The 15,560-nt window shown below is 40.6% G+C and overlaps 1 protein-coding gene across 1 annotated transcript in view; it reads right to left on the minus strand.

Moving 5' to 3' along the window:
- Positions 1–1,991: 1,991 nt before the first annotated feature.
- Positions 1,992–15,560, minus strand: part of LOC122575540 (homeotic protein empty spiracles-like) — a 51,735-nt gene continuing 38,166 nt past the window's right edge. The window contains exon 3 of the mRNA XM_043744596.1: positions 1,992–2,264. Coding sequence (XP_043600531.1) covers positions 1,992–2,264 — 273 coding nt within the window. The remainder of the gene's footprint in view (positions 2,265–15,560) is intronic.

Consider the following 15,560-nt stretch of genomic DNA (forward strand, 5'->3'; position numbering starts at 1 on the left):
AGGCCATAAACAGTCGAAAGGCGACGTTGGCTTCAGGGTTTTTCAGTTATAGAGTAACACTGCTAGCGTGCGGATCTGGACCAGCTCATATTATTATTTCAACTTTTGTATCTTTTTCACTTCCGTATTTCAAATATATTTTCTACCTTATAATTTATCCACGCGTCTCTCTCATTATACATCTAATAACCTCAACAAAATATATTGCGAATAAGATGTTGCGTCAACGCGACAACGATCCTCGATGGATTAACAAGCACTCGTTCTCTTACTCTCCGTAACTCTATTTGCATCTCGACCATTGCGATCAGCTTCCTCGAAAAGCGATCAAACGCGCTTTTCATCGACGAATTATTTACAGACACGTACACACACCCACACATCCACTCACGCACGCATACGCAGATACACGTCCTCCCGTCTCGAACAAAAGATGGATCCTTCCGTCGTCTACTACGCGAAACGCAGGATCCGCCTGCCTGATCCACCACGGATCACAGTCTACGATTCTTCTCGATATTTATTTATGTACACGAGAGCTGACTGTCTCGCCATCGGACGATCTATGGCAAGATGCGTGTGAACGCGACGATCTATTTGTATGAGGATTAAAATTCGTGAAAATCCGATCCCTTCTCCCCGATCGAATATTCCAAAGGAACATCCCTTCAGCATTGGATAGTTCCCAAAGAATATTCATTCTCTCGCGCGCCTTTCCGCGAATCGATCGAGGAACTATGGCATAAGAAAACATCGGGGGGAACGATGAAATTGATATCGCCGCTGGGAGAAAGGGGCGCAATTCCGCCGAGAGAATAGGGGAAAGTTCGAAAGATCGAGCAAGTTCTTGTAAACGTTTCTGGTTTTTCCGACGTTTCCGCCGGAAATCGATCCATTTGGCTTCGTCCAAAGTTTCGAAGAAACAATACCTCCATTACCCAGCTTCCGTGGCGCTCCAAACCCCGCGCAATTCCATCGATCCTCCGGAAAGCAGTTTGCTTCGCAAACGAGTTTCTCATCGGGGTTCTTCGATCGTTTCCGACGCGAGAACACGGGAACGGATACGAGGAGCTACGTCAGTCTTGCCAATAGGGAAATCCGCAGTCTTCCGGTGTCGTTCAACGACGACTATAGGAATCGTCTATGCCATGACAATTCCACGATCGAAAGATCACGATCTTTCTAGCGAGACGTACATTTAATTGTCTTTCCACGCGTTTTTCGTCTCGTTTGTGTTCGTTGTTGCGATCTTTGGAAATCCGTGGGACACGCAATTCCTTGACAATTCCATTGCCGTTGTTTTCGGTTTTCAGTGACTCCTAGCCTCTTGTATATGGCGCTCGCCTTTATTTTTATTTCCGTCGTATTCCGCTAGAGAACCTTCGGAATCTCGGCAATTCCATTTCTTGAACTATCCGAGCAATCAGCGAGTGTTGACTCGTGAATTCTTAAAAATTGCGATAAACGCGCAATTCCGTAAAATCTCTCGTCGAACGGCAACATATTTTTGGTTTTCACCGACAGTTCTGTCTCGCAAAGACTGGAATTCGTCTCGTGCTTTCACACACCATCTACTATATTTGCAATTCCATCCAAGTTTCTCTTTTACATCCAACTGTATCCTCCTTGCAGTTTCTTCGAATTCGACGCTCCGCACTTTACGCGATCTTCGCGATGTTTGCGATAAGAATAAAATTCTTATGCTTCGACAATTCTAACAATTATTTCTGGTTACTCGCGTTTCTCTCGGTGAAGCTCTTCGACGCATCAGCCTCCTTCTTCGTCCTTTAACGTCCGCCATTCCACAATTCTTGCAATACTCGTAATTCCGACAATTCCAACGAAATTCCAAGGTTTCGCCTTCCCTTCGCTCTCTCGCGATTCAAAATTTGAACCTCGATTTTAGCTCATCGAGTGGCACAGTTGAAGCGGTCGTTCTTCGTCGGTCAGACGCAATTCCCGGCACCTTAGTCCAGGCAGAGAACGTCTAGCTACGCCTCCGAACCGCTGGAACACTCCTCCGCTTCTGGATCGATGTGTTCCTCTTCCTCCTCTTCCTCGTGGTGATAATCACCGGTCTCCTGTTGCCATTTGCTCACGTGATGGGTGTTCTTATTGTTGGAATTGTTATTCGCGTTCCCGCCTCCACCGCCACCGCCGCCACCACCACCTCCACCGCCCCCAGATTGCTGCTGTGCCTTTGCCTCCTCCTCTTGCTGCATTCGTTTGTGCTTTGTTCGTCGGTTCTGGAACCAGACCTTCACCTGTAACAAACAACAAGCAACTTTTCATTCATTTAATTCTAGTTTCTATCATAGGATCGTACAGCGATGCTAATCAATTAGTAGATTAATTACAAATTCTCTGTTTGTCTCTCTTTTAGCTTCATTCTTTGTTAGAGGGAACAGATCGACTGTTTAAGATGAAATTTCTATCGTTGCTGGTTTTTGGGCACGGTGTGCCATAGAATTCTTGATTTCTATTATTAAAATATTCTTTCAGTACCGGATCCTCGGACGACGAAGAATTTTATAAAAATCTACTCGAGTTATCGATCTATCAAAAGAAGGCGTGTGCAAATTAATTCCATTGCAGACTTCTCTATCTGGCACTCGTACAAAATGCAATGACCGAAATACGCTCACAATGTATTTACCAATTTGTGAAAGTTCAGAAATAAAGTCGTAAATGTAAAAGAAACTTTGTGCATGTAATAGAATACCTCGTTGGATACTTTCCCATTAACCTAAAACGATATTCTATTACTAGAAAACAAGAATCAAAAGATCGTAATTTAAATGTCCTAGAAAATATAACTGGCCTCCTATACACTGAGAGTTATTGTACCATCATACACCGTAATACTACATACGGTAACACGGCGACAATTAACCTACATACAATATCCAATTCCTATAATCAAAGTACAGACCATTCCAATTTCTTTGTCTATTCTTATTCGATAATAACAATCGATTGCAATTTTCATTGACCTGCAATCACAATCGATTCGAACATCGGACAAACAACGTCTCATATACCTCGATATAGAAGAAATAAAATTTCTTTTCGACAAAGGAGACCTAAAATTCCTCTTCGACAGGCAAGAAATAAAATTCCACTCATTTCCTTCACTCATTTTAACAAAAAAAAAAAAAAAAAAAAAAAAAGAGAAGATCCCTTTCATCTTCGAGCATCGCAAATTATACAACGACAAAGCGTAAACGATTCGACGATCGTAGTTTCGTGATCTCCAATCATCTTTTTCAACGTTCTCGGACCAACTGGAAATTCTGCTACGGCTATCGACCCTCGAGCTTCGGCAAATTAAGTGGCAACTAGTTATAATCCACCCCAAGTGTATCAAGGAGCCACCCCTTAAACAGGGTGTATCCGGTTACAATGGGCCGTGTCGTTGACGCGGAACCCCTCTCGTCGAGGGTTGACGAGAAAAAAGGGAGGGATGAAACGAGTGGTGCGACGATCGCAGAAAACGTGCATTGTCCCCGAATTGACTGTTAGATACACATTGTCCTGTTCCTGCTTCCTGTTTGCCACTGAAGGGTTGAAAGGGGCTCCATTTTCGAATTATCTACGCGTGAAATCAGCATTGTCACATTGGCTGCTGCATGGATAGAAAAGGCAGGAGAGAAGGATGTTTGTCTAACTAACGTTACGATCCAACGTGTTTTTGACAAGACCCGGATTAGTCGCTGTTCACGATCCAACCGGGAGTATCGAAATGATCTGGCGAAGGGGTGGATACGGTTTGGCAAATGGAAAGCGTGATATCGATGGAACAACGTTGCGTGGATGGTGTTTAGGTGGAGTTTAGGAGAACGAGGGTGAATGGACGTTGGCAATAATGGTTGTCTTTGGGAATTATTTAGGGTGGATTTAGAGTACGGGGAATTTTTCAGGCTGAGCTAAATTTTTGGCCGATTGTATCGCGATTTATAATTTGTTCAAGGTTGGGATATTTCGTTCGGCTGATTTTGGTGCAAAGGACTCGATGCAAATGTGATTTTCTTTTTTAAACAGAGATCGATTGTTTGGGTCTAAAATAATTTTACATTCAAATTTACTGGTCTCTTTTTAAATTAGGAGAAAAGGGTCTCGTTGTTCGTTTTATGGTTATACACTTAAAATTTATAAGATATTTTAGAAATTTACCAATTTGACATAAATGTTTTATTTAGGTAATTATAGGAAATCTAGATTGCTATAATACAAATATAGAATTTCCTTCCAATGAAATAAAAATTCTACAAATAGTTTCACCCTCTCCAAGCATGTGACTCCAATTCTTGGGTCTATTACGTTGCCATCAACTAATTCAATTGTCCCCAATAAATCGAGTTTATTAAGCCAATCGAAAGACCGAAACACCCTGAGGGTGGATAGAACCTTACAAAGTCATCTACCGCGTACTGATATTGTTTCAAACAAATTAAAAAAAACGCCACGGCATTTAAAAGAATTACTTGATCAATTGGATCAAAAAAACTAGTTCGTCTTATTCTAAAATTTTCACAGCAATTACTCGATTAACTGGGCCGTTCTCCTAAGAATACATCGTGAAATTCTTCCGCCAATTCTATTAAAATCCCATAAAAATTATCCGCGAAAGTGCCCACTTACCCAAACCTAAAGAAAGAACTCCTTCAAAACACCAGCAAAATTATTATACCTCCAAAACTAAATGAAACCAAACAAACGAAGCAAGCGCTAAAATCATTCACCATCGCCTCAATTTTCCAAAACCAATCTACAGCCTATCACAGCCCGACAATTTCACCCCCAAGAATCCTGCTCTGGCTGAAAATCCAAGGCGTAACAAACACCTCGGGCGCCATACTACGAATAGTAAAATCTTTGGAAATAAAATCACAAGGAAGAGAATCGTGCCGGTATAAATCGACCAAGCTGTTGGGAGCTTTTATGCGATTTTTACAACGCGCCTCCGTAAAATACTGGCGTCGATGGAGCGACTCAACGGGGGTGGTTGGGGGAATATAACATAGACCATACATGTGTATATATATATACAGAGAGAGAGAGAGAGAGAGAGAGGGAGAGTCAGGTTAAACCGAGTGTAAATCCAGGCGGCATAAGGGGTTGGAGCAGAAGGGGGTTGGTTTCGAAAGCGTTCGAGCTTGATCCTGGGGAATAGGCCACGTATCTAGGGGTGAGAAGGGGGTGGCCAGGGTTTCCGCGTGCGTGAAGATCCGCCAATCGGCTTTCAGGACCGCCCGCGGTCGCCATGGCAACCCTCGGGGACGTAGGGTGATTACGAAATGGGGGTAACTCGATTAAACGTACGACACAGTCCTGCAGGGAGCGTTCAAACGTTAGGGGGATGAGACTACGTTAACCAACGGGGTTGCGATTCTCTATTTGCCCTCTTAATCATCCGTTAAGTGCCACAATCCTCGAAAAGTTCCCCTGGGTACACAGACAACCCTAGCTACCCTTCCCTCTTCCTCTATCTGTGTCTATCTAGTCACATCGTCTGAAATTTCCCTTCCCATCCGTTCTTTCTCGTCGTACGTACTTTCGTTCGGCCATTAATTCCTCGGCTAATTGTTCGTGTTACGCGGGTCGAAGGGCGAGGTGCAGGGTGGAGGATAACACGGGGGAAGGAAATAGCTGGCTTAGAGGGGAGGATTGGAGGAGAAGTGGGGTGGTTTGGATTGTGTTTCAGGACGTGAAAGTGTGAATGGAGTATCTCGGTGTAACTCGATAGATGGAACTCTGCCGATTGTCGATTAAACTAGATTCAAGAAGTAGAATCGTAGGTGGAATTGAAATTACATCGTAAATATTTGCTGCATCCTCCAGATATTACGATGAGTACTTTGAATATCCTGTACATCGTTGCATATTATTTATGTGTATTATGTATTCAAAAATTGAACTGTATCAAACATTTTCAATTACACCCCATCTCCTATCAATCTTATTGTCAAGTCAAAATTAATATTGTCGATATCTACACTGATCTCCTACGATTCCATCAATTCTGCACGGAAAGAAATTCAAAGCTAATTTCCTTTCTATAACACGTACGTAGGTAGTAATTTGAAACGTTTTTACCATTAAAATTTGTTACACACGTTAGTCATTCCTCTAACTGAATACTCGGAACAGGCTCACCTTACTATGCTTAAAACGGACCAGACCATTCTCAACCAAACCAAACTATTCTCAATGTCCATAAAAGACGACTACTTATACACGGACCGATATACACGATAGAAACCTTGAAAGTACAAACTGCAAACATTCTTCAAATCCCTCCAACATCCGCCATTGAGATTGAGAAGCCTTCTCAAAGCCCCCAATTCCAACCAAACCCATCCAAGATGCACCGCTCAAGTTCCAACATTCCTCAAAGCCTTCCAAAAATAGCGTTGCAGAGAAACGAATCGACATTCGATGTAAGCAGATAACCGATCAGTAACGTAGTCTTCCAACTGTTTCTGCGTATTTCTATCGATCGAATTACCACGTGGATTACGGCTAATATCAATCGAGCAGGATCGCGAAGGATCGCGCAAACCAGCGCGTCGTCGTAGCGTGATCTTCGACGCTGGATAACGAGGCCGTGCACACGTGTATAACCATGCGCAAAAGTGTAATTGAAGTTGCTCCTGGTACACGTTCTAAGTGACAGGTGGACACCTTATACGCGAATCGAGGCAGAGGTTCGATGCGACGGCGTCGGTCTTCGCTTTGGAAGAACGCTCTCGGCACAGGTGTGCGTGGACAAGTCACCGTGGCAGAAGTCGAAGCGGTTTAGGAGCGTCTTCTACTCGCCGGGAAAGGAGTCGCGGCCAGCACCGACTGTATGACCATATTTGCGTTTCGGAAATTTCACTGATTGATGGCGACAACCTGATGGGCGTAATTGACGTCCTGCGGATCCTTGGGGGCGAGAGCACGCCGATTGGGCGGTCACTTCGATTTAGAGCGAACGAGAGGTGGTTGAATCATGTTCCTTCTTTTTTCACACGTCACGAAACCTCGTGATGATGAATTTTGGGGGGACAGTGGTTTTTTTTCTCTTTTTGGTTTTTATTTCTCTTCTTTCTTGAAGATTCAAAGTCTGGTTTCTAGAGATTCAGGTTGGATCGTATCGAAGATTTGGAAAGAGAAACAGTATTTCAGTTGTACGTATCGAAGAAAGATTGAGATTCTTTCTGCTAAAAGAATGGCATGTTCTAAGTTGATCCTCGATACGTCTGCATTCGATTTTTCATACAATCTGCTCACCTTTCGAAACTGAAACCACGAAAGGCAAACGATCTGTGTTACGAAACGCGACAATCACGATTTCCCTCAAACCCATCTGATAATTGGTATTCTAATTATAATACGACCACGTTCGGTTGTTCTCGTTACGAAATCGTCAGATGGTCGTATAAAAAAGGAAGAAACCAGAAGCCTAATCTATCGAAGACCTTTACGTCCACTGTTAAATATAATTATCGGCTCTTTTTATTGTCCATCGTGGAAATTGGATGTTCCCTAATGGAAATTAATACCGTGATTGTCATTCGCCATTTTCTCCTCGCCAAGGCATAGAAACGCCAGCCCCTCCATCGTTTTATTATAATTAAAGTTTGACACCACTTTGTCGAGATTTGTAGAACAAAGCTCCGATAAAATCACTGAGATTTCTTCGACATTTTGGTGAAAGCTTCCGACATTTTGTTATTCTTTAATAAAAAAATCTTGCATATTGTCGAGGATCTTTAGGAAACTTTATCAAATTTCGATATTACTTAGTAGATGTTGGCTTGAAGATTTTTAAATTTGAAAATTTCCATCAAAGATAAAATGGACTTAAATCTGGTCGTACAATTTCATCCTACAGCCACTTTGAACAATTTCATACGTCGAAATCAACTCACGAATCAATCAGAGACATGTTATCCCAAACCTTTAAAACGAACCAACACATTATAAGAATATTCATATTTTATCATAATGTAGCAATAATTATGTGCTATCCTTAATTATTTATTTATATATCAATTCCAATTTCCTTAAAAACCTTCAATCCATGAAATGCATAAAATAATAGGCACAAAAGGATGCAATAATTACGTAAATTAATAATTTCACAGAACGAATTCATATTTAACAAAAGCAATGAATAAATATATATATATATATATTTGTTGCCAATATCGTACAAAATTTGTACTACGAAAATTGTTAAAACTCATAGTGTATCAATTTTAAACTTTCTTTCATCCGCCACTGTACGTAAAGACTTTCAAACTTCCAAACATCCCCGTACGAACTTCCTGATATCAATCGTTCTAAAACTCTCCAACGATCTATCCTCCACACCCAACATCATCCAACGTCCTGCCAATCAAATTCCACCCCAAATATTCAAAAGCTTGCAAAATTGGAAAAAAGGAGCATCTTGCTCGCTTCAAAGCCTCAAAAGATTGTCCGAAACCAACGATCAAACGAGAGGAATTAAACGTACACGATCTCCCTCATAGACCATCCGTGTTGGAGATACGAAAGAAAAACAGGCGTATCGTTTTTCCCCCGAATGAAATCCGCGGGTCTGCGACGACTGGCCAATGGCGGGTGTCCATAGCGCCCCATAATCCCCCAGGGCCTGACCAGTCACGCTCGAAACATTATTTTTAATCCCGTGAACGCGTCGCGACGAATCCACGCCCCGCCGATCGTGCCACGGCTAAATAAACCCGACGATATTATTTTTCAATTGTCCACGGGCACACGCATACACGCACGCACACAGCGGAGCGCGCACGCGTGTTTTGTTAGGACGAAATTGAGCGTGATCTGCGCGCCAAGGGGTGGCAATTTCGCCGGATGCGCCTTCATCTGCGTGCAACATTTTTTATTGTCGACAAACGAGATGGTTCCGCTCGCGCAGCTTTGCGTGAGAAATCGATGCAAAATAGATATAGATATTATACATCGGTACAAGATTCGAGCATTTCGTATACATCGTATGATGATTTTTCTGTTTCTCTTTGTTCGCTGGCTTTTATTTCTGTTTTGTTTTCTTTTTTTTTTTTTTTTTGAAAGAGGATCGCAAAGGATTGTAAAGAATTGAAAAGCGTGGGAATCGATGATGGTGCTTTTAAGAAGAGGAAATGACGATACTTGGGACTTGAGTACGATTGAGATCATACGTGGTAGGCAGAATTCTAATAATAGAGTAATCACGTTAGATGTACGTAGAGGTGGAAATCGAGGGTTGAAGATTGGATTAATTCGTAGTCGGCTTAAATTAACGAAATTCTAGTACCAGTTTAAGAGTTACGATTCTTTGACCAAAATTAAAAATCTAATGGAAGAATAGCTATTGTTCACTTATTAAAAGACCTGTAGAAATTTGTACTACACTCGTACCATCACCCATCTTAATCTTTTCAAAACTACCCTTATACTGTAACATACGTCATTAAAGTTTCCCATTCTCCATTAATATTAATATTATTCACTGGAGAATATAAGAGACATTATCGTCGATAAAATCTCAATATATTCACGATGGTCATACGCAACGATACCTTGAAACAAAACCTTAGATCGTACAACCCGAATCGTCCCAATTGCCCGCAACGAAAGCAAACGAAATTATAAAATTAAGACACGCGACGTAGTTTGAAAAACTTGTAAACTTCGCGCTGGAATAATTGTCATTTCTTGAAACGGTAATCAAAGTCAAATATCACGACTAAGGAGAGACACACATGGTTCAGACGAAATCCGGCCGATCAATCGGAAAATATTGGCGAGGCAAGGCCGCCAATTTCATCGAACACACACCGTTTCTGCCTGCTGACGTGTATTTACCAACGGTTGAGGATTTTTTTCCGTCGGATTTCCAGCAGAATTAAAAAAGGGAATGATATTTTGCTAACGGGATACCAAACGTCACGTTTCCAAAGAGTGGCACGACACCTGCGTGGATTAACGACACGAGGTTGCGACGCGTGCAGGGTAGAGACGCCGAATCAATACGACAAAGGGGGGAAAGATTGATCAAATACAGATTCTTCAGGTTTGGCCAATGGTAGATATCAAACAGCAATCATTGTTTCATCCCTTTGCGATTGATTTTTTGTTTATCCTGAAACGTTGCTAAAAAGATTTCCGATGGAACGTGTGTACAGATATCGTAGGTTGTAAGTCAAGTTCGTTGCGACTTCTATCTATTAGGTCGTCCGAAAAGTTTCTTTCGTTTTGTAAGGAAATAATGGATGCACAACATTTTCCGTTTTATATTATTTTATTGAATTGCGTATGATACGTTTTGTTCTGTCGAAATAAAGATCACAACGTTCGACAGATTAGGTTTCATGTTTGTATAGAGATGCATCGCTGTGAAAGAAAGACATTTATCGGACAACCGAATACTTTGAAGCTGAGATATGTGCAGAATACAAGGTATTTTATAATTATGAATTGTAATTATAGAAGGAATTGTGAATGATTTACTGTGACAATAGAAGCTGATACAGTTTCTAATATTTTGCAAGCAAAATGAATTTCAATTCGTCCTAATATTTAATGTCTAAATAGAAAGCAAGCACAGTGCTGCGTTCTTCGTAAGGATGACGATCATCTTCGAATTACACTTTTCTTCGAACACCTTTCACGGATAGAAATCGATAAAATAACGCGCAAAAGGCAATCAACCAAAAACTTCAAGCTTCGAATAGAGAACGAGACAAGATATAATTTTCAAGTAGAAACGAGCATATTACCACGCATTCTGCGTAAATGATTTCCAAAGAAAATGAACCTTACGCCTTTCATCTAACAACCATTACGAGAAGAACCGATGAAACGACGTGTAAGTACAGTGAATCGGAAAACTCGATCCTCGAACGAAGAAAATAACAGACATTTTGTTCAAAATAAAAGAACGATATGAAACATTTTCAACAAGGCCGTCGACAACAAATTTCCAAACAAAGTGTTACTCAAAGAGCGTTGCAAAGATTCCAAAAGAAAGACTTCCATTCTCGTCTTGCAGAACAAGAAGCACAGTCTCGTCCCTAAAGTGTAACGATTTCTTCGAGCGATCTCGAATCGGCTTGAAGGAGAGCTTCCTCGCGAGTGGAGGCCGACAGTATGCACACGAAGTCGACGACACACGACAGTGACATGCCAGAATCGTGACGAGAAAACCAACGTCCTTTCCCCTCTGTTCCTTCCACGCAACCAAAAGGGATGAGGAGCGAGTTTGAAAGAGAGGAATCGTTTTGCTTCGCCACTGCACCGCGCCTATCGTTTACGCCGATCGTTCGAATCGGGAATATCGTTCGCGTTTCGCTTCCTTTTCATCGGCCTTTGAGCTTCGCCGATCGTTTGGAGCCAACTTTCGCCAATTTTCTTCCCAAAGGAATTTCTTTTTAAATTACACATATACTTACACATCGGAACGTTCTGGATGTATAAATGGACTCTGGCGAATTTTCTTCTCTAAGAATTTTTTCTTTTTTTCGAAATTGTACATAGATGTATATATATATATATTGGAAGCTTTGAGATATATGAATGAACTTTGCAAATTTTCTTCCGAAAAGAATTTTCTTTTTTTTTTTTTTGTTTACGTTATTAACACACCTCGACACGTTTATGCGCGTGCCATTCGTGAATTTTTTCTCTGGAAGAAAACATTTTTTATTAAATCGTAGGTGTATGGAAACCTTGCGACAAATACACGGAACATTAATCACAATTAAAGAAAAAATCCGGAGTGATATAATTAAATTTTTATTTCACGATTGCTAGTAAAAAAATACCTAAATATCATTAAGATTAATTGAAACAATTCTTCTTTCCCTATCGCGCATATATTATACAAAGTATCAAAGGATGTGTGTCAACAAGCACGCAATCTAGACAAAGAGAGAAAGGAAGAGAGAGAGAGAGGGAGAGAGAGAAACAGAATACTCTCCACGCAAATTTCGCCGCTTTAATTACCCATTGTTCACGTTCTCTCTCGAAGAGGCGTTACTCGCCAAAGCGTAGAAACAAGACAGGCCTCCCTCATTGCCATCTAGTTAGCATAATATCGTTTTTATGACGGAACGATAAGCGGCTCGTAAAACGACTGACGGGCCACGAGAAACACGATATATAAGTATGTACTTACACACAGGTCTCGATAGCGCCATAATAAATATACAAGTTCTAATCGTTTTCTACGCGTTTGTCATTGGAGTGATTAATTTTAAGACTCGGAGAACAAATGGTATAAATGATAAAATGCTTGATACTGTGAATTTATCGTGCGTAAAATTAAATTTTAGTATCGAGATCCGTATGCTCTCATTAAATCGTATCGCTATACAAATATATTCATAAAGTGGAAAATTTTAAATATTAACATCGTCCAGATGAAAAATGAAGATTACGTAGCCTGTTCCAATTCTATTCCAATCGACTCTATCCCATTTTAGATCAATGTCTTCACCAACCAATCATCTTGCGCAATCTTACGCCAGACCCAAGGAAACGAAAATCAAAGTTTCAAAAAGAAATCTCGTGCAAGCTGTATCGTTGCAGGATCGTCTACGCGAAATCCAAAATTTCTAATCTATGAGTTATTTGGCGATACTTGTAAGAATCTAAGTTCGCGTAAACATCCACAGTCTAATTAGAAATTTTTCTTTATCCCATTAAAAGTTGACCGTTGCAAGAGCTTAGAAGTCGCCAGTTTCAGTCAGCCGATTAGCTGAACTCTTTTCCAAAATCTCCAGCAACGATCGATCTATATACCATCCTCATCCCAGATCCTAAATCTCTGCCAAGAATCAAGAGAACGAAGACTCGAGCAAGTTCGAGTCAATTCGTTCGCGGAAGACGTTCGCCGACACGGCTCGATGAATCACTCTTGTACCGTTCGATTCTCGAAATTCCGCGTTCCTGCTTGCCGGGAATGAAAATCACTAAACGGAAGGGGACGAAGAACGAAAAGGAAAAGAAAAGAGATGAAAGGTCGGAGAACAGGATAGAGAGGAAAAAGGAAAGAACGGTGCAGCGGCTACCGATATAATATCAAGCGGCTATTATTCTTGGCGAATACGCGCGCGTACCCTTTTGCCAGCCGTGTGTTACGTTGCCTCGTGGACGGTAATGGAAGAAGTTTTGCATATTATGCAGGCCGCGTGCGGATTCTCTATGCATAATGAGGCGTGTCGTCGCTGGACTAAGAATAAAGCATTGCGAATGCGCTGTCATCCCGATATTGTATGTGAACGTGGCCTCCTCTTCCTGGCGCAATTATGCGACCGATTCGCCTCACTACCCCCCACCCATCTCCTCGCTAATTATATTTCAGATTAACGCCACTGAATGCCACCGGGGGTCGTCCATTTCCAACTTCGTTTCGATGGAATTCATTAATGGACCGCTACCAAACGATTGCAACAGACCATACGCTCGATAATATTAAACTCGTGAAAGTGCAAGCTTGCTTCTTGGAATTTTATTTTTGTTCCGCTCAAATACTTTTCTAACGTAGGAAAATGAGTCAGCGTTTGAATATTCTCAGTCGAAAGTGTTATCGGAATACGTTAGGTATCGTGAAACATTGAATTTTCGTTTAACGTTCATTAATTGAATCTATTAATTCGAGCGATTGGAATGGAATGCTTGAAAATAACGGAATGCTTGATGATAATATTATCTCTGAAAGTGGAAGCTTGCTTCTTGGAATTTTATTTTTATTTCGTCAAAATACTTTTCTAATAGAGGGATCCTTGCTTGAATATTCCGAGTCGAGCTGAATTTCGCACTAACGTGTATTTGCACGTGTTACATGATGATATCGTGAAACTTTGAACTTTGCTTTAATGTTTATTAGTGAGGTTTATTAATCCAAGCGACTGGCATGAAGGATGTCTGATATTATTGAGACTGTGGAAGCTTGCTTCTTGGGATTTTCCTCGTGATTATTTAGGTATCTGGTTATCGCAAGAAGGTTGATATAAATTGGGTTTAATTTGTAGCTAACGTGTATCTATCGCCAGGATATCTTATTGCGTGATGTATTTCTGCTATTTGAGAGAACTAATATGTTAGAATGTTTGAAGCTGACATGTTAACATATGTTAACTTGCTAACATATTTGTCTTGATATATTAAATATTCTAAAGTATTCAAAATCAAAACCAAACTCGTTATAATACTATAAAATGAAATCTCAATTGCTGCGCATTAATTTTTCACTAATACTCTAAATACGGGTGTCATCAGTGTCAACGACGAAACGAAAATTTCGTAAAACACAGCTGTCGTCAATGATCGAGGTCATGCGTCGATAATTGCGTTCCATTTAGCCTTGTCATCTTTTTACGTTTGTGAGGAAGGATTTATGAGAATGTACGAGTACTTAAAAGGTTAATACTAAAATACTTTGTTACGAAAAACATTTAAAAAACCATCAAATTACATACACCTTACAAAAAATCGCTCTGCCACAATTTTAATTCAAACATTCGAAACGAATGTTGCATGAAAAACGTGTAATGATTTTCTCTAGGGACTTTTGTGCGTCGTTGGCTGCAATAGCGCCAAGGCCGCTTAAAACTGGGGGTCCCTAACCTGACGCACGATAATTGACGCAGAAATCGGGCTCGATAAGAATCCCATGATCTTAACTAAAACGGTCGCTATTTACATTTTTATGGAACCGGTAATTTGAACTTGGAATTAATTTACCGAAGTATTTGTAAGATATTATAAGAACGAGGCAAAGCGAGCTGCGCGGCAAAGATTGAATTGCAAATGACCACGCAATTCAACACGGCAACAAGTGTGTACTTTCTTGGGTTACTGATGAACCCCCTGCGTGCGCTCGCGCGCGCGCACGCCTGATGGTTTGATCAATTAGATTCGTTTTTCTTTCAGTTTGATCCAGTACTCTCTACGTGATCGACCTGCGAAGTAATATCAACGTGCACACTGATATTTCATTGTTTCCCAGCTAACCGCTATTTTACATTCAACCAGTTTACTATACATCAGTTATCGTGACATTCTTTCTCAACTGGGTATCCCGCTTTACGCTTTGAACATTAGTCGACAATGTTTCACATACGGCAGAATTTCCTAGAATAATGGCAACGTAACCTACAAGGACGATGTTATCGTTCTTAGCAACTAAATGACGTCTAATTAGCAACATTGTGGAGCTATTACACGGAATAATGACAAATGTATAGTCTGCTCCGCGAATCGTGACATCGGATATAAAAAAAAAGACGTGGCAAGCATTTTGACGAAATGGAATTAGATTCGCCGAGAAATATAATCGAAAGATATAACAAAAAAATATAAACGAATATTTTCGCGATATTACAATAGTCTATTTACTATATTAGAAGATATTAGATATTATCAAAAGGTATAAAATATTCTTCAATTTCTATACTCCAGTCAGATGAATACTTAGAATACAAGCGTATCGTATGTTGAAGGATTCACCAGCACAACCGTCATTTGAACCGTGGAAACTTTGTCTTTTTCCATTTTCCTCGCCA

Source organism: Bombus pyrosoma, linkage group LG15 (genome assembly GCF_014825855.1).
Source record: "Bombus pyrosoma isolate SC7728 linkage group LG15, ASM1482585v1, whole genome shotgun sequence".
Lineage (NCBI taxonomy): Eukaryota > Metazoa > Arthropoda > Insecta > Hymenoptera > Apidae > Bombus > Bombus pyrosoma.